Source organism: Carcharhinus amblyrhynchos, chromosome X (genome assembly GCF_965287045.1).
Source record: "Carcharhinus amblyrhynchos chromosome X, sCarAmb.v2.hapA, whole genome shotgun sequence".
Classification (NCBI taxonomy): Eukaryota; Metazoa; Chordata; class Chondrichthyes; order Carcharhiniformes; family Carcharhinidae; genus Carcharhinus; species Carcharhinus amblyrhynchos.
The window spans coordinates 11432360-11458004 of NC_137359.1; the positions used below are offsets into that span (position 1 = coordinate 11432360).

At 42.6% G+C, this 25645-nt stretch overlaps 1 protein-coding gene across 2 annotated transcripts in view; it reads left to right on the forward strand.

The window, feature by feature from the left end:
- ikzf4 (IKAROS family zinc finger 4) overlaps positions 1 to 25645 on the forward strand; it is a 209904-nt gene that overhangs the window by 18745 nt on the left and 165514 nt on the right. The window contains exon 3 of one of the 2 annotated variants that reach the window (XM_080218119.1): positions 5993 to 6168. In XM_080218119.1, coding sequence (XP_080074245.1) covers positions 6067 to 6168 — 102 coding nt within the window. In that variant the 5' untranslated portion in view covers positions 5993 to 6066. Of the gene's footprint in view, positions 1 to 5992; positions 6169 to 14755; positions 15881 to 25645 lie in introns of those variants that run through there. The other variant, XM_080218120.1, reaches the window with a different exon arrangement.

A 25645-nucleotide genomic window follows, 5' to 3' on the forward strand; every position in this document is an offset into this window, starting at 1 on the left:
GAATCAAGTAGATAAGGTTGTTAAGAAGGCGTACGGTGTCTTGGCGTTTATTGGTAGGGGGATTGAATTTAGGAGTCGCAGCGTCATGTTGCAACTGTACACAACTCTGGTGCGGCCGCACTTGGAGTACTGTGTGCAGTTCTGGTCCCCACATTACAGGAAGGATGTGGAGGCTTTGGAGAGGGTGCAGAGGAGGTTTACCAGGATGTTGCCTGGTATGCAGGGGAGGTCCTATGAGGAGAGACTGAGGGATTTGGGGTTGTTTTCACTGGAAAGAAGGCGGCTAAGAGGGGATCTTATAGAAACATATAAGATGATTAGAGGTTTAGATAGGGTGGATGGTGATAGCCTGTTTCCTCGGATGGAGAAAGCTAGCACGAGGGGGCATGGCTTTAAATTAAGGGGGGGTAGTTATAGGACGGATGTCAGGGGCAGGTTCTTTACCCAGAGGGTGGTGAGGGACTGGAATGCCCTGCCTGCTGCAGTTGTAAATGCGCCTAGTTTGGGGGCGTTTAAGAGATTGGTGGATAGGTTTATGGACGAAAAGGGATTGGTTTAGATTAGTGGGTCAATGTTTTTTTTTAAAAATAAGACTGGTCGGCGCAACATTGTGGGCCGAAGGGCCTGTTCCGCACTGTAATGTTCTATGTTCTATGTTCTAGTTCCTTCTGTGAATTCTATCCAATCTTCCAATCAATATGTTACCATGGTCAAGCCTTCGCTCAGTGTTCAACAAATATGTTTCTAATTCAACAAATTTACTTTGTGCTTGGAACAAAAAGGTACTTGGATCTTCCTTTGGGTTTATTCTTTATCCCATGTTTATTGCTTTTAGTTCTTCACAAGCACATTTGCTTAAGATCCAGACATTACCCTTTAGTATCATAGCAGCATCCGTCCATGTTTTAGAAAAAATTAAGAACAATAACTTCCAGCATTTCATTTTCTAAAAATCTTATCCTTTCTTGGAAAACAGGAACACTTCACAAAACTAAAACAGACATCTGTGGAGACAGAAACAGAGTTCATGGTTCAAGTCTGTATGACTTCTTCAGCGTTATGATGGAAATGTTAACTCTGTTTCTCTCTCAAGAGATGTTGCCAGAATTATTTGAGCATTTTCTGTTTTTATTTCAGATTTCCAGCATCTGCAGCACTCTACTTTTATTATACCATCTCATTAATCACTGATGGATGTAGCTTTGGTAATAGCTACTTAGCATTGAAAAATATTGTTATTCATATTCTATTTCTATAACTACACGTGATCACAGTAGGCAAGTGGTTTTCTGTTTTTTAGACTTATCAGAACACTGCGGTTGGATTTGCACGAGTTTATTTTCTAATCTTGATCAGACTCTTCCTCTTTAAACCTCTTAATTAATGATTTTACTGGAAATAGTGAATTAGAAAAGGTCAGACATGGAGTATATGGTGCTGACATTTAATGTATTAGAGCTCTGCCTTCCTGTTTGCGTTTTGACTCTTAACGTTGCTCAGAATCTCTTGTTTACAATTAAGTCAGATACTTAGTTTGCCTAAAAACGAAAGATTTATAAGCCATTGGGGAGAGTCATTGGAGCTCTGTCAGGTTGATGAAGCAGCTGAAATACAACTTGGTATTTTATGTGGTGTATTGCGCAAAATAACAGATGGTACATTATTTTAGAATAATAGATTGATCTTAATTTAAGAGTGACTGTGAACATGCTCTTAATCAGACCCCTAGAACAGAGGATTTCACTCATTCTTCAGGTGTGTTGGATGATGAGTCTTGGTAGATTGTAAGATAGTGAGAGGTTTCGCCAGGGGCTTTGGTGAGCAATCAGGAGTGCGAACCTCAAATGGAGGCCAACAGTAACAATCAACTGTGCTAAGCACATGATGAAGTTTCAGACCTCTTGATCTGTATGGCATCGTGCCACACAGGCAGGTGATTTGTCACTTGAACTCATTGCTATTTACTTGTTTTTGGAATACTGCAGTGTTTGTTTAAGGAAAGCATTCTCTCATTGTTATGCAATAGGCATATTGAATGGAGTAGAGTGGTATGACATATGAGAGCAATTAAGCTGATTGTGATCTGAACCTGAAGTATAAGCATTGTATGGCAAGTATTAAATAATTACAAATTTGCTTTCTTAGCAATGCTAATTATTCAGTAGAAATTACATTTAATGGGGAAAGATAGAACATATGCTTGCAAATGACCTGTGAAACCCATTCCTCATTTTATGAGGAGAATAACTTATTAGAACAAAGAACAACCCAGCACGGGAAACAGGCCCTTTGGCCCAACGAGCCCGCACCGCTGCATCCTCCTACACCTAATCTGCCCTGCGTGTCTGCGAGTGGAACCCCTAACTTAGCCAGATTCAGGGGAGAATAGTGTCAATTTGGTAAACCAATCAGCCTAAGAGCACATCTTTGGGGTGTGGGAGGAAACCGGAGCGCCCGGAGGAAACCCACGCAACCACAGGGAGAATGCGCAAACTCCCACAGACACAGACCCAAATCCATGTATCTGCACAGCTAGCAGTGCTAGTCACTGAGCTGTTGCGGCGCCCGTCTACCGGTCCAGGATCAAGCACACACACCAACACGAAGTACTAGGCCACTCGCGGAACAGAGCAGCCTCCAAGAGCAGCCCACGCACGACCCACCGTGTGTATGCCCCTCGTTTGACAACAAGGTGGACCTCCACCTGCGGAATAAAAGACAAAAACGTTAACATATAAGTCTGCATTTCCGGTGTCTCCCGAGGCTCTGACCCTACTTAATACCCCCTACTATAACCCTCCATCCTTGTTTCGCTCATGTGTCTATCTAAGTAAACCTTAAACGAGTCCAACGTTCCTGCCTCCACCACCCTACTTGGTAGCGCGTTCCGTACCCCCACGACCCTCTGCGTGAAGAGCCTTCTTCTCACATCCAAATTATACTTCTCCCCCCTCACCCTTAGATCATGACCTCTCGTAATTGTACCCAGCCTAGGGAGCAGCCTCTCACTATTGACTCTATCTATTCCCTTCAGTATCTTATATACCTCTATCATGTCTCCCCTCAATCTCCATCTTTCCAAGGAGAAAAGTCCCAGTTTCTCCAACCTTTCCTCGTAACTCAGTCCTTCCATGCCAGGCAACATCTGGTAAACCTCCTCTGCACCCTCTCCAGAGTCTCCACGTCCTTCCGGTAGTAAGGCGACCAGAACTGGATGCAGTACTCCAAATGCGTTCTATACAACTGAAGCATTAGACAGCAGCTTTTATACTCTATACCCCTTCCTATAAAGGCTAGCATTCCATAAGCTTTCCTCACAACCTTCTCCATTTGTGTCGCAACCTTCATAGACTTGTGAACCTGCACTCCCAGGTCCCTCTGTATTTCTATACTCCTAATCGGTCTACCTTTTATCACGTAGCTCCTCTCCGCATTATTCCTTCCAAAATGCATCACCTCGCATTTGTCAGGATTAAATTCCGTCTGCCCAATGTACCAACCTATCTATATCCTGCTGTATCACCTGACATTCCACCTCAGTATCCGCCAACCCTGCCATCTTGGTGTCATCCGCAAACTTGCTGATCACACCACGTACGCTCTCTTCCAAATCGTTTATGTATGCTACAAAGAGGAGAGGTCCCAGTACTGAGCCCTGCGGCACACCACTGGTCACTGGCCTCCAGCCCGAAAAGGTCCCCTCAACAACTACCCTCTGTCTCCTATTGCCCAGCCAGTTCTCAATCCACCTAGCTACCTGTCCTTGTATCCCATGCGCCTTAACCTTTTCTACCAGCCTACCATGAGGGACTTTGTCAAACGCCTTACTGAAATCCATATTGATGACATCAACGGCTCTCCCATCGTCAACTGTTTTTGTCACCTCCTCAAAGAATTCTACCAGATTCGTAAGGCAAGACCTCCCTCTAACAAAGCCATGTTGCGTATCCCTAATCAGATCGCAACGCTCCAAATGCTCATACATCCTACCCCTAAGTATTTTTTCCATTAATTTCCCTACCACCGATATTCTTCTGTAATTCTATCCCTACTTTACTATGAAGTTCTGTTGTGACAAAGTTTTGGTTGCCTATTAGTTTTGTTGTTTTAACAATTGGCTCACTAGATGAATATGATGGTTTTGGGTGGTTTTGTTGACAGATTGAAAAACTTTACTTTCCGGTTAGTTAATAGAATATACACAGCCATTTAAGCTGGCCTTTTCTTGACACGTAAACGTTGAGGTATGGAGTAAAACCCAGTTTAGTGGACGGACGTACGGTTAAACCCCAAGGTGTTCCTGTCAGGGCTGGAACCCCATGCCTACTCCCTAACCCAGAGTTGCATTGAGAGATGTGCAATACATTGCTTTGTACGGAGAAATGCAGAGTATTAAGGACTTGAGTTCCATCCCTGACTTGCACTGAGTTAGATCTCCAGTGGGTTAGCAGCAGTGACTATGACACACCTGGGCTGATAATTTGGTTTCCTGCTCCCAGTTACAATCCAGCGACCCCTGTAGGGAAGATGAGGGCTGAGGACAGGATTGAGTTTGGTGGTGATAATGCCTTTGTTGCCAGACTTGGTTCAGATGTGAATAATAGCTGTTTGGGGTGAGAGAATGGAGGGCTCTTGTCATCCATGGACCGGTAATCCTGGCACTGTCTCCCTGTCAGCAGGACAGGAGGATGAATGAGGAGGAGAACAGGAGCAATGATGGCCTGTAAGTCACACAGATGGAGGGGAATGTTAGAGGAGAAGGGGGGGGGTGATGGTGGTGGTGGGTGGGGGAGCGGCTGCAGCTGGAGTACTGTGTGCAGTTTTGGTCGCCGCACTTATGCAAGGATATTTTGGCCTTGGAGGGAGTGCAGAGGAGGTTTACTAGGCTGATGCCGGAGTTGAGGGGGTTGTGCTATGAGGAGAGGCTGAATAAACTAGGCTTGTACTCGTTAGAGTTTAGAAGAATGAGGGGAGATCTCATTGAGACATATAAGATGATGAATGGGATGGATAGGATAGAGGTGGAGAGACTCTTCCCGCTCAGAAAGGACAGTAGGACTAGGGGGCATAGCCTCAAGATAAAGGGGGGGCGGTTTAGAACAGAGTTGAGGAGGAACTTCTTCAACGGGCAGAGAATTCCAGAGATTCACCACCCTTTGAGTGAAGTGGTGGAGGCTGCCTCGCTAAATATTTTTAAGATGCGGGTTGATGGGTTTTTGATAAGTGAGAGGATTAAGGGTTATGGGGAGAGGGTGGGAAAGTGGAACTGAGCTACGACAGATCAGCCATGATCTTATTGAATGGCGGGGCAGGCTCGAAGGGCTTCTTCCAAACAAAAATGAAGTAATTTGATGCTGAGCAAGGATATAGTCCAATGTGTGTATGGATTGAGAAATATAAATTTATTTTCTAAACAATAGTGGTCTAGGAGTTCTAACTATAAAATAAAAGCACAATTAGTACAATTACTCTCTTATTAAAGAGAGCTTTTAAAATTTATTTTTCAGTTTCTTTTTGGCATATTCTAAATGGCCAGTCTTCTCATCAGGCATGAGAATATTCCTCACACAAAAGTCCTTAGGCTAATGGTTTACATCATTATTAGTTTACAGAAAAATAAATCAATAAGTTCATTGTTGCAAGCGTGGGACTTAAAACAGCAGGTGTGGCACACATTAAATAACATAAGGACTTGATCATTTTCATTTGAAACTACAGCTAAATAAAGCTGTTACAATGTCTCCTCCAGCTGTTTTCTAAATTGCAGAAGGAAATAACTCGGTTTCTACATTACACATAGCATTGAGCTGTTATGTTGTCTGTTTTAACTTACTTGCCCTGCAGCTCTTGAGAATGTGGAAGACAGGCCTGCCAGAATCATTCAAAATAAATAGGTTATTGTCAGCAACACAATGGGAAAGCCAAGGCTAATATGTCCACTGTGTATTTGTTTTTTTCTGAAGATATAAATTCCTTTTTGTTTTCTTCGCAGTCCCTCTCAATTCCATGGACCACACAAATGCAGCCAAAAGTGCATGCAATTGACCTGCTCCTCGGCCTCTACCAATGCATTACCCTCTTCAGATCTCAGTGGGATTTGACAGAATACATGGGGATAAACTGTTCCCCCTGGTGGAAGGATCGAGAATGACAGGGCATAGATTTAAGGTAATTGACAAAAGAAGAAATGGAGACATGAGGTGAAATGTTTTTATGCAGTGAGCGGTTAAGATCTGGAATGTGCTGCTTGTGTGTGATGGAGGCAGGTTCAGTTGAGGCCTGCAAGGAAGAATTGGATTGTTATTTGAAAAGGAAGAATGTGCGGGGTTACAGAGAGAAGGTGCTGTAAGAATTCTATGATATATCCCTCCATGCTGATACGTAAACACATGCCTTTGTTTAGTTAAATTTTGAGATTATTCCCAACATGTTTTCTAGTGTTTATAGTTGGATGACCATGCTCATCATTGGCCTGAGTCAATGCTTTCTGTTACCTATGGGTTAAAAGAAAGATTTACACTGATATATACACCTTTCACAACTTCACTGTGCTTAAATGCCAATGAAGTACTTTTGAAGTGTAGTCGCTGTTGTGATGTAGGAAACGGGGATGTTGATTTGCATACAGCAAGATTCCACAAACAACAGTGGAATCATTTTTATTCATTCGTGGGACATTGGTGTCACAGGTTGGCTGGCATTTATTACCCATCCCTAGTTGTCCTTGGAGGGCAATTGAGTCAACCACATTGCTGTGGATCTGGAGTCGTAAGGAAGCCAGACCAGATAAGGACGGCAGATTTCCTTCCCTCAAGGACATTAGTGAACCAGATGGGTTTTTCCGACAATCAACAATGGTTTCACGGTCATTTGTAGACTCTTAATTCCAGATATTTTTAATTGATTTCAAATTCCACCATCTGCCATGGTGGAATTTAAACCCGGGTCCCCAGAATGTTAGTTGAGTTTCTGGATTAATAGTCTAGTGATAATACTACTAGGCCATTGCCGCCCCTTACGATGTTGATTTGAGGGATAAACCTTAGCCCTGGATACTGGGAATAAATCACCTGCTTTCCTTCATGGTACAGTAGAAATCTCACAACACCAGGTTAAAGTCCAACAGGTTTATTTGGAATCGCGAGCTTTTGGAGCTCCTTCTTCATCACCTGACAGGACGTACAGAGAGAGTAGTTAGCAAATGGGATTATGGGTTTCATCAATAGAGATGACGAGTACCTGATCCTGTATAAAGTGGTGGTGGTGTAGTGGTAATGTCACTAGACTTATAATCCAGACACCCAGGCTAATACTTTGGGAGCACTGGTTTGAATTTCACCATGGCAGTTAGTTGAATTTAAATTCAGTTAATAAACCTGGAATTTGAAAGCCACTGTATGACCATTTGTTGTAAAAACCCACCTGGTTCACTAATATCCTGGGAAGGTAAACTGCTGTCCTTACCTGATCTGGCCTACATGAAACTCCAGACCCTCTGAAATGGCCTAGCAAGCCACTCAGTTGCATCAAACTGCTACAAGGTCTCTATATATAAAAAAAAGGAATGAAACAGGACAGAGAACCTAGCATTGAACTTGGTACTGAAAACAACAAAAGCAAACCCAGCCCTGTCAATCCTGCAAGATCCTCCTTACTTACTAAAATTGGGAGAGCTATCCAATAGACAAGCGAAGCAAAATCCTGACATTGTCATACTCACATTCAGATAATGTCCCAGATGTCATAAGCACCACTTGGTCTATGCTACTGCATAGTTGTTTACAACATCGACTCTGGATTCTGGTCAAACATGGGCAAGGAAACCACCTACCCATTCCCCTGCCCCCAACCCCCGCATGCGCACCCAGATGTCATATCAGTACCTCCATGCTAAACACAATTTGGAGGGAGCATCAAGGGGTGGCAAGGATGCAGAATGTACTCTCAGTAGGGAACTTCAGTGTACCAGTTCAGTATAGCACCACTGCTGGCTGAGCTCTAAAGGACGTAGCTGCTAATCTGGGTCTGCAGCAGGTGGTGAGGGAACCAAGAGGGAAATCCTACTTGACCACATCCTCTATCTTTTGTAGATGCATCTGCCTGTGACAGTGTTGGTAGAGTGACCAATGCACAATCTTTGTGGAGACAAAGTACCATCTTCACATTGAGGATCTCTTGTATCATGTTGTTCGGTGTGACCACTGTGCTAGATGGGATAGATTTTGAACAGATCTAGCAACTCAAAATTGGCATCTATGGGCTGCTATGGGCATCAGCTGCTGCAGTATGGGCTATAACATTTTGGCTCCCCAGTGTCAGATTTGGGGGGTGGGTGGGGGGGAGGGTGAGTGGATACCCTAAATTTGCATTGGGGAGTCCCCCTCAGACTTTCACAACTAAGTATTTGCAAACTTCCTCTAGGCAATTACGCTGCACCGGGAACCATCTGACAATGTGATTTAAATCTGAATTACACCAATACTCTAAAACAAAATTAGAAGATTGAAACTTATTCTGGGTAAATATTGTAAAGACCCAGACCAAGCCCCCATGAGATTCCCACCCCTTGACTCCACCCACACGGTGAAATATCTTCTCGCACTAATGCCAAAACTAAAAATAGTTGGGGTCTGGTCTAACTTCATAATGTACCTTGTGGTTTCTGATCTGGTCCCTAATGTACCTAAAAAATGAGGTGTCACTCCAGTGAAGCTACCAGGATTATTTGCATGCCAAACAGTGGAAGCAGCATGTGATTGACAGACCAAAGCAATCCCATAACCAACTGATCAGATCTAGCCTCTGCATTTCTGCCACATCCAGCGTGAATGGTGGTGGACAACTAAATTAACTGGGGGAGGAGGAGGCGGCTCCACAAATATCCTCCTCATCAATGATGGAGGAGCCCAGCACATCAGTGCAAAACACAAGACTGAAGAATTTGCAACAGTCATCAGCCAGAAATGCTGAGTGGATGATCCATCTTGGCCTTCTCCAAGGTCCCCCAGCATCACATGCCAGTCTTCAGCTGATTTGATTCTCACCACATGATGCCAAGAAACAGCTGAAGGCACTGGATACTACAAAGCTATGGGCCTTGACAACATTCCAACAATAGTACTGAAGACTTGAACATGAACAAAGGAACTGAATGCCCTTGACATCAAGGCAGTATTTAACTGAGTGTGGCATCAAGATGTCATGGCAAAACTGGAGTCAATGAGAATCCGGAAAATGTCTTCACTTTTCGGAGTCATACCTAATACCAAGGAAGATGGCTGTGGTGATTGTAGGTCAATCATCTCAGTCCTAGGACATCACTGCAGGAGTTCCTCAGGCTTGTATTCTCAGCCCAACGACTTCTGTTGCTTCATCAATGACCTTCCTTCCATCATAATGTCAGAAGTGGGGATGTTTACTGTACAAATGTTCATTTGTACAGTAAACATCCATGCCCCTAAGCAGCAAGATCTGGACAACATTCAGACTTGGGCTGATATGTGGCACATAACATTTGTACCACACAAGTGCCAGGCAATGACCATTTCCAACCATCTCCCCATGACATTCAATAGCATTACCATCACTGAATCCCTCACTATAACATCTTGGGGATACCATTGACCAGAAACTTGGACCAGCAAAAAAGTACTGTGGCTACAAGAGCAGCTCAGAGGCTTGGAATCCTGTGGTGAATAACTTGCATCCTGACTCCCCAAAGCCTGTCTGCCAGCTACAAGGCACAAGCTAGATTTGTGCATGATGGAATACTCTCCACTTGCCTTGATGAGTGCAGTTCAATAACACTCAGCTCAATAACATCCAGGACAAAACAGCTCACTTGATTGACAACCTATCCACCACCTTCAATATCCACTCCCTCCTCCACCAATGCAAAGCAGCCGTGTACACCAACTACAAGATGCACTGCAGCAATTCAACAAGGCTTCTTAGACAGCACCTCCCAAACCTGTGACCACTACCACCTAGAAGGACAATGGCAGCAGACACATGGGAACACCATCACTTGCAAGTCCCCTCTAAGCCACTCACCATCCTGACTGGGATATGGAGATGCTGGCATTGGACTGGGATGGGCACAGTAAGAAGTCTTACCACACCAGGTTAAAGTCCAACAAGTTTATTTGGTGTCATGAGCTTTCGGAGCGCTGCTCCTTCATCAGGTGAGCGGAGAGTTGGGTTCACAAACAGGGTATATGTAGACAAATGCTCAGTTGCAAGATAACGCTTGGAATGTGAGTCTTTACAAGTAATCAAGTCTTTACAGATACAATGCGAGTGGAGAGATGTAATCACAGGTTAGAGAGGTTTGAATTGTCTCAAGCCAGGGCAGTTAATAGGATTTTGCAAGCCCAGGCCAAATGCTGGGGGTTACTCAGAGTGTGACATGAAGATCCTGGTTGAGGCTGTCCTGACTGGGAACTGTATTGCCATTCCTTCACTGTCACTGGGTCAAAATCTTGGAACTCCCTATGTAAGAGTACCATGGGTGTACCCTCCCCACATGGACTACAGTGGTTCAAAAAAGCAGCTCACTAGCACCTTCTGATGGGCAATAAAAAAATGCTGGTCTAGCCAGCGGGGACCACATCATGAGAACGAATATTTTTTTAAATCCCACATAAAACTCTGGTTAGGCCTCAACTGGGGTATTGTGTCCAGTTGTGGTGACCACACTTAAGGAAGGATGTGAGGGCTCTTGAGACGTTGCAGAGGAGATTGACCAGAATTGTTCTGGCATTGAGGGATTTTAGCTATAAGGTCAGGTAAGAGGAGCTAGGGTTTTCTGCTTGGAGAAAATTAGATTGAATGGAGAACTGATAAGGATGTACAAGGTTATGACAGTTTTAGATAAGGTAGACAAAGAAAAACTGTTCCCATTAGCTGATCATGCAAAGACTTGGACACAGATTTAAGTTTATAAGTATACAAGATCCTGAACAAAGTGGACATTGAAAGGATGTTTTCTCTTGTGGGTGCATCCAGAACTAGGGGAAGCTGACTTCACATTAATAGTTGCCTTTTCGGGCCTGTTGGGTCTATTCATTCTTTTGAACAGACAAAGGGACAGCACTGGTGCAGAGTTTTAAAGTGAATTTCTTTTATTGAAATTTAACGTGACAAGCAGTAAAAGGAAAAAACTTTTGCATTTGTTCTGGTGTTGCTACCTTCAAAAACAGCACTCCTGACATGCCCGTCTTTTCCTCAACTGACGTTTCCCTCCTACAGTGATTGACAACATTCGGCTGGGTCTGGCCCATCTCCTGCACTGCTGCCCTCACCACTTTGCTTCCCTCCCAGACCCACGATAGGCTTTCCTTGTCCTCACTTTTCACCTGATGATCCTCTGCCATTTCTGCCAATGCCAACATGATGCCACCATGAAACACACCTTCCCCTCATCTCCCAGTCAGCATTCACCAGGGACTGGTCCCTCTGTGACACTGTGGTCCTCTCCTCAATCTCTTCAATGGTTCATCCCCTTTCCACAGCATCATCTCCCATCATTTGCAAAAGATGCAACACCTACCCCTTTACCTCCTCACTGTTCAAGGCTCTAAATACTCCTTTCAGGTGAAGCAGTGTTTCACTTGCACCTCCATCTTCAATTTGGTCTCCTCCACGTTGCGGCTTTGTGAGGCGATAGCTTAAGTATTGTGTGCAGTTTTGATCTCCTCGTCTGAAGAGGACATTCTTGCTATTGAGAACATCCAGCGAAGATTTACCAGAATGGCAAGACTGACATATGAAGAGAGACTGCCTTGACTGGGCTTGTACTCATTGTAATTTAGAAGAATGAGAGGAGATCTCATAGAAACATAAAATCCTGATGGAACTGGATAGGCTAGATGTAGGATGAATGTTTCTGATATTGGGGAAGTCCAGAACTAGGGATCACAGCCTAAGATAAGGGGTAAGCCATTCAGGACTTCAATTCCCTACCACAGAAAGCTTTTGGGGCCAGTCATTAGATATGTTCAAGAGGGAGCTGGACATGGCTCTTGTGGCTAAAGGGATCAAGGGAGTATGGAGAGAAAGCGGGAGTGGGATACTGAAAGTGCATGATCAGCCATGATCATGATTGTATGGTGATGCAGGCTTGAGAGGCTGAATGGCCTACTCCTGCACTAATTTTCTACGTTAAACGCAGACTGGGTGACCACTTTGTGGAATATTTTCGCTCAGTCCGCAAGCGTGACCCCAACCTTCCTGTTGCATGCCATTTCAACTCACCATTTTCCTCATGTCTGTCCTTGGCCTGCTGCAATGCTTCAGTGAAGCCCAGTACAAACTGGAGAAACAACACCTCATCTTCTGGTTAGGAACGTTACAGCCTTCTGAACTCAACATTGAGCTGAACCAGTTTAGATAGTGACCTTTCTCCTCCACCTCGATCCTTTGAGTTTTCTTTGTTTTTTGTTCATCCCAGTGCAACCTCCCCCACTGGACCTTCTGTAACTTGTTCTTTAGTTCTGCTTTCACTGAACACTGACCTTTTGTTCTCCTCTTGACACTTCCTGCTATCTTACCTTTTATGCCACGATCAGCACCACCTTTAGCCCTAAATGCTACCATTAACACCCCCTTTGTCTTCTGTCCATGACAGCTTTGTCAATCTCTCCTTAGCTCCAATCTATCCCCGATCTATTCTGTTCCATCTTCTCTACCACCTCCCTCCCACTATAGTAAAACATCACATTTATACCCCCTTCGGCTCTGAAGAAGCCATATGGATTCAATGTTGACTCTGTTTCTGTCTCCACAGATGCTGCCAGAACTGCTGAGTTCATCCAGCATTTTATGTTACTACATAAATTGTGCTGATCAGTTGTAATAAATGTAGTTTATACAGCTTTCAGCAAGTTCTTCAAAATATAGGCACTTAGAATGAATATTTAAGAGCCTTGATGCATTCAGAAAATAAAGGAGCATCAAGGCTCCATGAGTAGGAAACTGAGGATTGAGTGTCATGAATTATAAAGATGCCCTTTTCTTTTGAAGATGAAACGATTTCCTTTAGGCAATCAAAACGTTGGCAGTTTTAACAGTTCAGCCAACAACAACCTGCAACAGTCACACTTCCTTAGCTTGGTGACTTTTTTTTAACACTTGAACATAATCAGACACTACTTTTCCAGCTGCTGTATCACACCAGGAGGGCTGTAAGTAACAGATCCTATTGGATGAAAGAGTTTTCTTTCTGTGAGTCACACAGTGTTTCTGAGGACGAGAGCTTTTTCTCTAAAATAAATTGTCACAACTTTAAAATGTCCGGTAGCAGGGGAACAGTCGATGGATCTATTTATGGATTTGGGAATCAGATTTATTTGTTGGTTGGATAAAATCAATTTGATGCCCTTTTTATAAAAATAAAGTTCAATATTTCAACTGACCACACGTTAGCTGACATTTTTAAGTTAGAAATTGCATATGGAGCCTTTACCTTTGTTGGGGTGCCAGAAAGCTCTTAAGTCTTGTCACTGCAGTTGTGGTAACAAAACAGGAATTTCCCTCAGACTTCCACCTTTCACTGCCAAAGTTACGGCTGCTGGTGGAAAGAGCCTCAAGATGAATTGATGCAGAATTATTTGATGGAAGACAAAAAATATAATTTGTGCACCATATATGCAAACATGTTGAATCTAACTGGCTCAAATTTTGTGTTTATAAAAAATATAATTGATCACTAACTAGGTAGGTCCAGATTTAAAACAAGCTCCTTCATTGTTGCAAAATCTTGGAGCATCCTACCAAACAGTGGGAGCAGCTTCATCACGTGGACTGCAGCAGTTTAGGATAAGGCCCACCCCCAACTCCCTTAGGGATGGGCAATAAATTCCGGTCTTAGCAACACCCAAATCCTAAAAGTGAACTTGGCAACTTTCTAGCTGTTTCTTTTTTTTCTTGAGAAATTGCAAAGGAAATCTATGTACAAGCAAAGCTTCTGTGCCATTGCTTGTGGTGAGTTGGCGATGATATGTTATGTACAATCTAAAGAAAGAAGGGCTTCAGGACATTGCCAAAGTGCTTTCCATCCAATTTAAGCACTTTTGTAAAGTAGAAAATGTAGCAGCCAGTTTGTGCAAGCAAGGTTCCACAATGACCTGTTTCAGTGATCTTAGCTAAGAGATAAATGTTGGTTAGAATAGTGGAATGAATTCTTGTGTTCTTTGAACTAGTACCATTTGCTCGTTTACTTCCACCTCCAACAGTGCTGCATTGCCTTGGTACCGTACTGAAGTGTCAGGCTGGATTATGTGCTCAAGTCCTTGGAATGGAATTTGAACCCTCAACCTTTTGATTCAGGGGCAAGTGTGCTACCCATTGAGCAATGCCTGCCCGATTCTATCGGTGTCACTGATATGCAAGATGTATCAGATTTGATTAACGTGAACAACAAGGTTCATGAAGGCTGTCCTGTGCTTTGGTCAGACAGGAAGGATAGTTATAGAATTTGGCAGCACTGAGTGAAGGCCTTGTCAGTACTCATGGAAATGCTATGGTTTAGCAGCACTTTATGGGAATATGGCATTTGGCAGAAGGAGGGACAAGATGGAAATGGTCCTGTTATGGCAAAAGGGTTACTATAAGTGTTGCATTACAGAAATTCTATGTGGGTGCATTATTTTCCCAATTTAGAAACTAAAACTGGATAATTTACAACTGAAAAGTCTTCTATCTCATAATCAATGAAGATGCAAAATTGAAACATCCTTCTGTTATGAATGGTTGCTTGCTCCAATTGCCTGCCTCTCCTTGCATCTCAGTGACCCTAGGGTGGGAGTGTGTGAGTAACATGGGTAATATTTAAATTGTTTAGTTTCCTACATCTTTGTATGATTTGGGTTTTGTTAATTGTGTTTTTCTAAAGCAGGGGCACTTTTGTTGGATCCTTTGCTTGAATCCACTGTCTTAAGGACTCAATTATAAGGGACATGTTCACAATCTTGTTTTCATACCAAAAAAATTATAATTCAGTGATTTTGGCTGTTAGGAATTGAAATATACAGAACTAAAACAAAATGCTGGAAATATTCAGTAGGTCAGGCAGCACCTGTGGAAGAAAAACAAAGTTAACATTTCAAGTCTGTGGCCTCTCATCACGAACTGGGTGAAAACATTGACCTGAAAGGATAACTTTTTCTCGCTGTAGATGACCTGCTAAATATTTTCAGCATTTTCTGTTTTCAGTCCATATTTCTAGCAGCCACAGTATTTCGCTTTTGCCTGCAGAACTGCCCTAATAGTGGGTGCTGTCTATTTGAGGGGCAGGGGGTACTGCAAGGGAGAGATAATTCCACACCCGACTGGCCTGGGACGATACCTGATTTGCGAGTCACTGGTGTTTAAACGCACTTAAGTCCTAATAAAATCCAGGTATGTATGGTATTCTATTCTGCCGTTCACTCCTTAATAGTGAACATTCAACACTAAACACAAAGGACACCGACTGAGATTTAATTGTTTGCCACATCTGAATACAGTTTTGCGTATTTTTTATCTTGGCAATTGGGCCTATAAAACATGGTAAAGGATATATTTAGATGTTCACTTCAATAGTTCAGTTAATAAAAGTGACGGTTGCAAAAAAAATTTATAATTCATGCAAATCGAACGAGCTTCGAATTGATTAGCCCCAAACTTTCAAGTCCTGAAATTGGTGCCCATAACTATCATTGTATCGGCAATCTACACGCTGCCCTTGTTCCCGGTAGGAATCGACGCGGCGGAGCTCGGTTACACGGCCTGGTAGTGTTATGAATCGGTTTTTTGTCGTTCTGCTCGCTTCCCTGTTGCTCGGAAGTTATGGCGGAAGTTGTTCACTGACTGGAATTCAATCGCTCGGAGCCGAGCGGAGGTAATGCTGCTGTACCTGTAAACGCTAATTTCTGAGGTAAAAATCGGCTTTTGTGCCTTTTTGAAGCGAATGTTTCATTCCTGAATCCAACGGTACATAAAATGTCGGCGCGCATCGGGCTGTCAAGCAAAGAAACCCGCGGCCTAACGTTTATTCACTATTATCTTCTGAGGGGGAGGGTTCGTTTTTTCAAATCTACCTGCTCGGGAACCAATTCAGCAAACTTTGTTCGCTTTGTTTTCCGTTTTTTGGTTGCAGAAAAAATATGAACTGAAAAATACAAGCTTAAAATCGCCTGCTTTTCGAGACATTTGTCTCCTTTTCTCAGTCAACCGCACCTGCTACCGGAAGTCCCGTCTTTCCTTCGTGATGATTGGCGCCTCTGGGGAATTTGCGCTGACTGACTGGGCGGTCGTCCTGTCGATCATCCGAGGGGCGGGACGGTTGGCGCAGTTAAGTGTGAGTTTGCAATAGGTTCGTAATCAAGGGAATGTGAATCTTATTTTGTAGAAAGTGAGGGTTCGGCTCCAGTGGGATTAAAGATGTTGTATTGGAGTACGCGAATGCCCTCGAGGGGACTACTGATGCCCTATTATAGTTCTGAGACCTGTAGTGAGTGTTGCAGGTGTGCTGTTAGTCATGAGGGCCCCCCAGACCCCGAGAAGTTAAAGCCAGCTGCAGTATCTGGTGCGATCTCTGTTCCACGATCATTGTTCAAATGGGACATAAGATCCAATTAAATGAAGCTATTTGTGGTGTTTAATACTTCACATATATTTTATTCCTTCCTGCCCCCCACCGTTAATCAAGTGTCTGGAATGAGGCCTTTGTGTGTGACAAGTCTTCGCCTGTTGACAATTCAATTTTAAAAATCCATTGTAGAATGTAGTCAGAATTGGTCTGGTGAATGCAGTGTAGGAGATTGCAGACCCACGTCATGAGCAGTGAAAGTATTATCTGTCGAATATGAACGAACGTTTATGATCCGTCTGATGTACTAGTCACACCAGTATAAAAGATAAATCCCCATATAGCCAGGGTAGTTCTGAATACATTGTGTGAAGATGTGACTTGCATGCTGTAATTGCATTATATGATAAATATACTTCTCAGCATTTGTATGCAGTTAGTCATGGGAAGCAATAAAAATATAACTTCTGATTTTTAAGCAGAAGTACTAGAATTATGAAATCAATCCCAACTTTGTTTTCCTAAATTGTGACCACGCTTACCTGACGACTAAATAGTTCTTTATTATTTTTGATATTAATTAAGTATTAAATTTGATTAAATACTATTGTTGTAACTTGCAATAGTAGAAGGAGTAAAACTGACCATTTAGCACATTGTCAATTGTGGTGACTGTGATATCAAGATTTGAGTGAGGTATGTGCCTCTATCGTATTTATTTTGAGTCCTTAAAGTTCTGTGCCATTTATACTGCATATCATTTGAGTTGCAAGTGTGAGAGTTCTTCAAATATAGTTTGTTTTTAAAAAGACTCTCATATCTACATAAAGCGTTGCCTAAGTAAGGCTTCCTAACTCTGCCAGTGCCACAATACAATTTATTGTTTGGTGGTGTGAGAAAAGACCCAAGTTGATTGACTTCTGATGGTTAAATAACTTTCCCTTGTCTGTACCTCAACCCTCAAGCTGCTGCCTCCTTTTGCCTGATTTGAGATCAGAAATAGATTCGTTATAAATCTATTAACAGCTATCATGCTGGAAAATCATCTCTTGGGTTCGAAATAAATACATTTCCTCCTTCCAGCCATAGGGAGGGCATTAAAATGGTGCTAAGTGTCTTATTCTTTACTGCAGCGGCCAGAAATTTGAAAAAGTAAACAGTGCAAAGCTTAGATTAGTTTCAGGGATAGAATCAATGACTAGTGACTGAGCATTGTGGCATGACCTTATATAATGCTGCAGTGAGCATGTACTGTTACAAGAATCCTACAAGATGGCTACTTTTGGAGTGCTGTGTTATGTCCATATATAACAACTTCTTGTATTAGTGTGTTACAAGGTCTCTTGTAACAATGCTTACAAATTTCATTGACATTTTGGAGATTTGGGGTATCGTATTTTCATCTTGTTCCTGAAACATTTTAATTCTTTACAGTATATTGGCTCTGAACACTTGTTATTAAACGGCTGAAGGCACTGCAAAGACTGTGGGTCCTGGCAATAGTACTGAAGATTTGTGTTCCAGAACAGACCGTGCTCCTATCTAAGCTGTTCCAGTACAACTACAGCGCAGGCTTCTACCTGATGATGTGGAAAATTGCCTGGGTATGTCTTGTTCACAAAAAGCAGGACAAATCCAATCCAGCCAGTTACCATTCCATCAGCCTCCTCGGGATCATCAGCAAATTGAGGGAAGATGTCACCAACAGTACCATCAAGCAGCACTTCTCAGTGTCAGCTTGTTCACCAGTGCTCAGTTTGGGTTTTGCCAGGGCTCCTCTGCTCCTGACCTCACTACAGCCTAGGTCCAAGCATGGACAAAAGAGCTGAATCTCTGAGGGTGGATGAGAGTGAATGCCCTTGACATCAAGGCAGTATTTAAACATATGGTATCAAGGAGCCTTAGCAAAACTGAAGTCAGTGGGAATTGAGGGGAAAACTCTACAGGTCGGAATTATACCTAGTCAAAATGAACATGGGTGTGTTTGGTGGCTAATCATCTCTGTTACATGATATTGTTGCATGAGTTCCTTTAGGGTAGTCTCCTCAACCCAGTCATCTTCGGCTGCTTCATCCATGATGTGGGGATGTTTGCTGCTGATTGAACACTGTTCAGTACCATTTGCAACTCTTCGGATACTGAAGCAGTCCATTTCCAAATGTACCAAGACTTGGACAATTAGACTTGGGCTGGCAAGTAGCAAGTAACATTGGTGCTGCACGCATACAAGACAACAACTGTCTCCAGCAAGACAAGAAAAAGTCTAACCATCGCCCTTCGACATTAAGCAACATAATCATCACTAAATCCCCTAACATCTACATCATGGGGGGTTCACTGTTGACCAGAAACTGAACTGGGCTAGCCACATAAATACTGTGGCTACAAAAGTAGGTTAGAGGCTGGGAATCCTGCTTTGGGCAACTTGCCTCTTGACTCCCCAAAGCCTGCCCACAGACTACAAGGCACAAATCAGAAATGTGATGGAATACTCTCCACTTGCCTAATGAATGCAGTTCTAACAACTCTCAAGAAGCTCAAACCGTCAATGACAAAGCAACTTACTTGATTGGCTACTTATCCACCAGTTTAAACGTTTACTGCTTCCATCACCGGCGCACACTGACAGCAATGTGTACAGTCTAAAAGATGCACTGGAGCATCGCTCCAAATCTACTTTGACAGCACCTTTCAAATCCTGCTTCTACTACTAGAAGGACAGTTACAGTTGACAAATGGAAACATGGCCACCTGCAGGTTCCCATCCAAGTCAGGAGACTGATATAATGATTATATCACTCAGCCAGCTATCTACGGGCCCAGACTAATGCTTTGGGGACACGTGATCAAATCCTGTGGGGAATTTAAATTTAACTGGTTTGTAATTGAAAGCTAATCACAATAATGACCCTGATGTAATTTTGGGAAGGAAATCTGCCATCCTTGCCTGTTCTGGCCTGCATATGACTTTTAACTGTTCAAGGACAATTGGGGATAGGCATTAAATGCTGGCCTTGCTACGTTTTTCCTTTTTGAGGTGGTAGGGGCTGTGGGTTTATCAAGTATTGTCGAAGTTGCTGCAGTGCAACCTGTAGATGGTACATACTGTTGCCACTGTGCATTGGTGGTGGAGGGAGTGAATGTTTATTGTAGTGGATGGGGTGCCAATCAAACAGATTACTTTGTCCTGGATGGTGTTGAGCTTCTTATGTTGTTGCAGCTGCATTGTTGCCAAGAGACAAGGTACACCATTTCACAGACTAAGTCTAGGGTTACAGCAGGATGGTGTGTGTTATATAAATGCCAATAAAACACTCTGAACACTGTATAGTCGATGTTTATATGTCTGTATACATGTACATCTTGAGTCTCATCGAGGAAAGAATGTGATTGCATTAGAAGCAGCTCAGAGAAGGTTCACTTGACAGATTCCTGAGAAGAAGTTATTGTTTGAGAAAGATTGGGCCGAGAAAAATAACGAAAATTTTATTGAAACATAAGATTCTGAGGGGACTTATCAGAGTGGCCTCTGCATCTATGGGGGCAGGGTCATTGAATATTTTTAAGGTAGAGGTAGATTGATTCCCTTGTTAGGCAAGAATCTAAGGGTATTGGGGGTGGGTGGGATAGTGGTGTTGAGGCCACAATCCGATCAGTCATGATCTTATTGAATGGTGGAGCAGGTTCAAGGTGCTGAATAGCCTACTGTTCCTAATTTTGTATGAACATATTTTAAGACCTGTCAATTACCTTGTATCTGGATTTGCAGTACATTGGAATAATTTTTAAAAAAATCATGAAACTAAACTGAGTTTTGAAAACAATACAAGTTTTTAGATTTCAGAAATGTTTTGCTTTTTGTTTTTAATTTTCAGTCACCTCTACTCCAGGAATGCCCACCTTGGAATTTGCTCCTCCTCTTTGACCTAATTTTTGTCACTTTACTCCCTTGTCACCTTCATTATTGTCTCTATTCCTTTTTGTCTCTCTTCCTTTTTGTGTTTGATCACATATATGTGCTAAAATGCTCTTACAGCTGCATCAAACAACAAAGCCTTTGGAGCAGTTGGAATCACTGCCAAAATTCTGAAACGCAGCAGGGATACCCTCATGGTAAGGTGGTACGGCCTCCTGTATCTTGTGGGAAGAGGAATGCATGCTGGGTGATCTTGTGGATAATGCGATTCTGACTAAGAGCAACAAATCCAATTGCCTCCTTCCAGCGACCGTAGAACTACACTGCAAGTTTCAGTCTTAGAGGTGGGAGGCAGTATTGTCATTGGACTAGAATTCCAGAGCCGAGGTAATACCTGGGAACCTGGGTTCAAATCACTCATGGCAGATGGTGAAATTTGAACTCAATAAAAATCTGGAATTAGAAGTACAGTATAACGATGATTGTGAAACCTTTGATTGTCATTCCTTCCTTAGGGAAGGAAATCTGCCATCCTTACCTGGTCTGGCCTATATGTGACTCCAGACCCACTGCAATGGCCTAGCAAGCCACTCAATTCAAGGCCAATTAGGAATGGACAAGAAATGCTGGCTGCACCCACATTCCATGAAATCATTTTTTAAAAAGCCATCGCAGACATGATCCTCACTGTCTGGCAAATGCAAAAAATAGCATCAATTCACCAAAACCTTTTGAGTTAACAGAAGGTTTATGGAGTATCCTCGTCAATTTGGCTGCCCTTGGAAATTTGTCACTATCCTCTACCTACTCAACGATGACATGTGAGCTGTGATCTTGCCAATGGAACCACCACAAACCCTATATTGTGGAAACCTGGATCAAATGAGACTGTGTCATCACACCAGCCCTCTTCTACATCCCTTCCACTTCCCTGGTAACCAAGCTAAAAATCAATGGTGATCTCCTGGAAGATGTGGATCTTTTTCTATTTTTTGGAAGCCTCTTGATGAAGACAAACAAAATTCATCACAGCCTCCAATGTGCCAGCTCAGTCTTCAGCTGACTGAGGTGAAGAGTATTTGAGGAACAGGATTTGAGACCCAAATAAGGTTTACTGGGCAGTGGTGATGCCCACACATACTTTGGAGATCTGGAAAATTTAGAGCAGGCACCCCAGCTTCTCAAGTCACTGGAGAAGTGCAACTAGTAGTGTGTTTGCAAGTTAGAACCATAGAATCCTACAGTGCAGAAGGAGGCTATTTGGCCTATCGAGACTGCACCAATCACAAGACCACCCAGGCCCCACTCTCATAACCCCATGTATTTATCCTAGCTAGTCCCTGACACTAGAGAGCCATTTAGCATGGTAAATCCATCTAACCTGCATATCTTCCACATTATGGTGGGAAGAAAGGTGAACAAAAGTCACTCACTGTCCTCTCCCAAGTTGCCATGTCCAGCATTGAGACGCTGATCAATCAAAAAACAGCTGGGTAGGAAGTTTTGTTTGTACACCTGACTCAATTCCTGAAGCAACTGCTCTAGTCAGAATTTGGTCATGGCAGGAGATTTCCAGGAGGACAGTGGGAATGTTTCAGTGATGTCCTTAAGGCATCCCCACCAACACGAGTTCCCTGGCCTGTGACTAATTTGGATGAAGACTATTAATTGGGAAGGCACCAAACACGACGTTGGGAACACAGACATGAAATCGAGATATTGAAGAGAATGCATAAACATCCTAACAGCTCATCCACCCAACCATTACAGTGCAACCTGCCCTGTGTATAGCAGAGTTGATCATGCGTTGGACTTGATCAGCCATCTCAGAACCCACTGAACCAGAATGGAAGCAAGTTATCTTCAATCCCCGTGAAACTACCTAAAGAAGGGAGAAGATTTGTTGAGTATCCAGCATTTACCTTATTTGTGTCTTTGGTTATTTTGTGTCCTTCAACCTAAACCACTTCTCAAAATCAGTACAGTTGACAGACTGCTGTGACACTTTGGCATCAGCAACATGAAGTTTGCTCAAAACTCACCGCAATGAATTTTGTTTTACTAGTTTTCAGTTTTTTTTTATTATACTAATGACACACAGTTGACTTCAGTGAAACTTGATCAAAGCATGCAGTTCCGGTAGAACAAAGCACTTGCCTTGCACTCTCATTGTATAGAGTTCCAATGGGCCAAAGCACTTCCCATTCATTTGCATTGTATAGAACTCCTGATCCATACACAAAATGTCTCTTCCCTCACCCCACCAAAAACCCAATTTTCAGGTTCTGAAAACGCAGCATCACGATATTTAAACAGAAACATGCCACAGAAACTTATCAGGCTTTCACATTATTTTTGCTGGTATTGTTGGATGATTAAATGGGCTACAGTGCACAGACTTGCAAGCTATTATCTTCATTTTATCTGGAATTCTTGATCCAAACATTACATCTCTCTCCAAGTTGGTTATTTACTTAAGTTGATTAATCTGTGATACACTGGGGTTTCATTACATAGATCTATTGGAATGCAGTTTGCAGTCTTGCCCCATGCATGCCTATCTTTTCTCACTGTGATGCATTTCCCTCCTTGCCCTCCTTAATGTCTCTCAGCAGTTGACAAGTTTGATCATCCCTTGCTCTTCCAAATCCTCTCTGCAATTACGCAATTCTTTTTTTAAAAACCTTGTTTATGGAATGTTTCAATTCTAGATTTTCTTTAAATAATTGGATTTAAATTTCACCTGCACCTGAGAGATTTGAACTTGTGTCCCCAAAGCATGAACCGGGGCCTCTGGATTATTAGCTCAGTGATGTTACCACTATGCCAACATCTCCCTTTTATGGGGTAAGTTCAGTGGGATTGTTCTTGTTGGTTTCCACCTTTGCCCATCAAAAGTGTGTCCATCTTGAGCTATGATTTCTGTTTCCACCTCTGGAGTCCTTGACTCCTTCCTCTTCCTCATCAGCATGCAATACTATCAACACTGTCATCCCTTACCAGCAATTACCTGAAGACATGCATTCAGCTTCTACAAACATTGAAATTGCTGAAATCTACTAGTCTAGCACCTCTTTCAACCCCTCCTCTTGCTTATCTGATAGTCAATCTTGGATTTGTCCCAAATTCCTCCAGTTAAATTTTGGGGATATCAAAGGATTCATTGTCAGCATTCAGCACAAACTCTATACCCTCGCCACCAAGTCAAAGCCCCCCCCCCTCCCTGCCATCAGTTGTAACTTTGTTCTGTTCAACTCAAAACCGAAGATCCAGTTCCACCTCCACCTTTGCTACTTAGACCCCAAGAGGGAATTCCTTCCTGCATAAGTGCCCACTATATAACTGTGACAAGAATTTGGCATGGTGACTACTTCACTGCTGGATTATATCCTTATGTAACTGTTCCTGCATTGATGTTTTGTCCAGTCTCTTGTAACAAGGCTGAAAATTTCTCTGACATATTGGAGATACTGGTATATGATGCTTGTGTTCCTGAACATTTCTTTGCAAAATGTGTTGACTGCATACAGTACTGAGCTCTGTATTTCTAGAAGTTGAGTGTCTTATCAGATGTTGGGTGAGAGTGATTGGTGATCAAGGTTAGTAGCGGTGAGGAGAAGAATTTTCCCCAGACGTGGTAGTGGTTGGTTTCTTTATCATCTAGACTTGAAATGTTGGCTCTATTCTCTTCCCGCAGATGCTGTCAGACCTGCTGAGATTTTCCAGCATTTTCATTTCAGATTCCAGCATCTGCAGTACTTTACTTTTTACCTTTAGTATAAATCTCATCCTATTCTCAATTGTCTTCAGCTCTGGACGTGCAACATTAGCTCTATTCTCTCTCTGTAGATGCTTCAGACCTGGTGAGATTTTCCAGCATTTTTTGTTTTTTTTTCAGATTCCAGCATCCACAGTAATTTGCTTTTATCTTACTGAAGCTACATCGTCTGTCTTTGTACATGTATTGCATTGGGTTGGTAACGAAGATGCTCGTGTTGCATGGAGCACAAACTTGCTGCTCATAAATGATTTCTGTTTTTCTACTAGATGAAATTCACTCTCCATGTTAAAGTGACATTTTATTTTTTTTTCATGACACACTTTGCTCTTTTTATTTATCGGTCAGTTGAATTAATGGGCGGAGCAAGCATACAGGAAAAGAGATCAGGTTTGCAGTGGATATGTACAGTGAGGTGAGTTTGGCATGTGCTCCTGAGACTATAATATAAAATTGAAACTGAGGTAAAATTTAATCAAAGGGAAATATTGTGGATGCTGGTAAACTGAAATAAAAGCAGTGAAGTGCTATGCCCACATCTTGATAAGCTTATCAACCTGTAGTTACACCCTTGGATACCTGAATGATGTAGTTTGTGTAAGGTGGCAAAAGGTCATCAAATTCCTGCCTCTGAGCCGTATGGGTTGAGTCCCAGTGCAGGACTTTTTTGCCACAGAAAAATCCAACCAATGGCACAGGCACGCTTGCATGTATCGTGCTGATCCCCAGCCCAGATAAATAGGGAGGGTTAGTGGCAGGAAGAGTATCTAGATGTAAAACCACTCACTAAAGATCAAATATGATTGATGTGATGGGTGATCAACCAACATTGTAGCAATCCCATGTAATGTGAGAAAAGGTAAAAGAGGAAGCAAAAGCAAACTGTAGTTATGCCCTCCTGTTGATGGTGCACTGCAGTACCTCCATTGGTGGCGAGATGTCATTACAGTGTGGCAAGTTTACATTGTCAATGTCCATTATAAATACGGACACCGCAATTTATGTATCATAGAATGGTTACAGCATAGAATGAAGTTGTGCAGCCCATTGTGTCTATGCTAACTCTCCAAATGCATTTCATCCTACTCCTCATTTCTTACGTTCATCCCAATCCACCTGTCTTTTCCCAGTAAACCTACATTTCTTTTTCTTTTTCTTTCGGCTAAATATCCAATTTGGCTTTTTTTAATCTGCCTCCACCACATTCTCGGACAGGACAGTACATTCCAGATCCTAAATACATGCTGCATTAGGTTGCCTTTTTTTTTTGCAAATCACCTTTTTTGGTGTCCTCTGGTTTTCCACCCTTCCACCAATAGGAACAGTTTCACCCAATCTGCATTGTCCAGATCCCTCATGATTTGATAGGTGTTCAAAAATC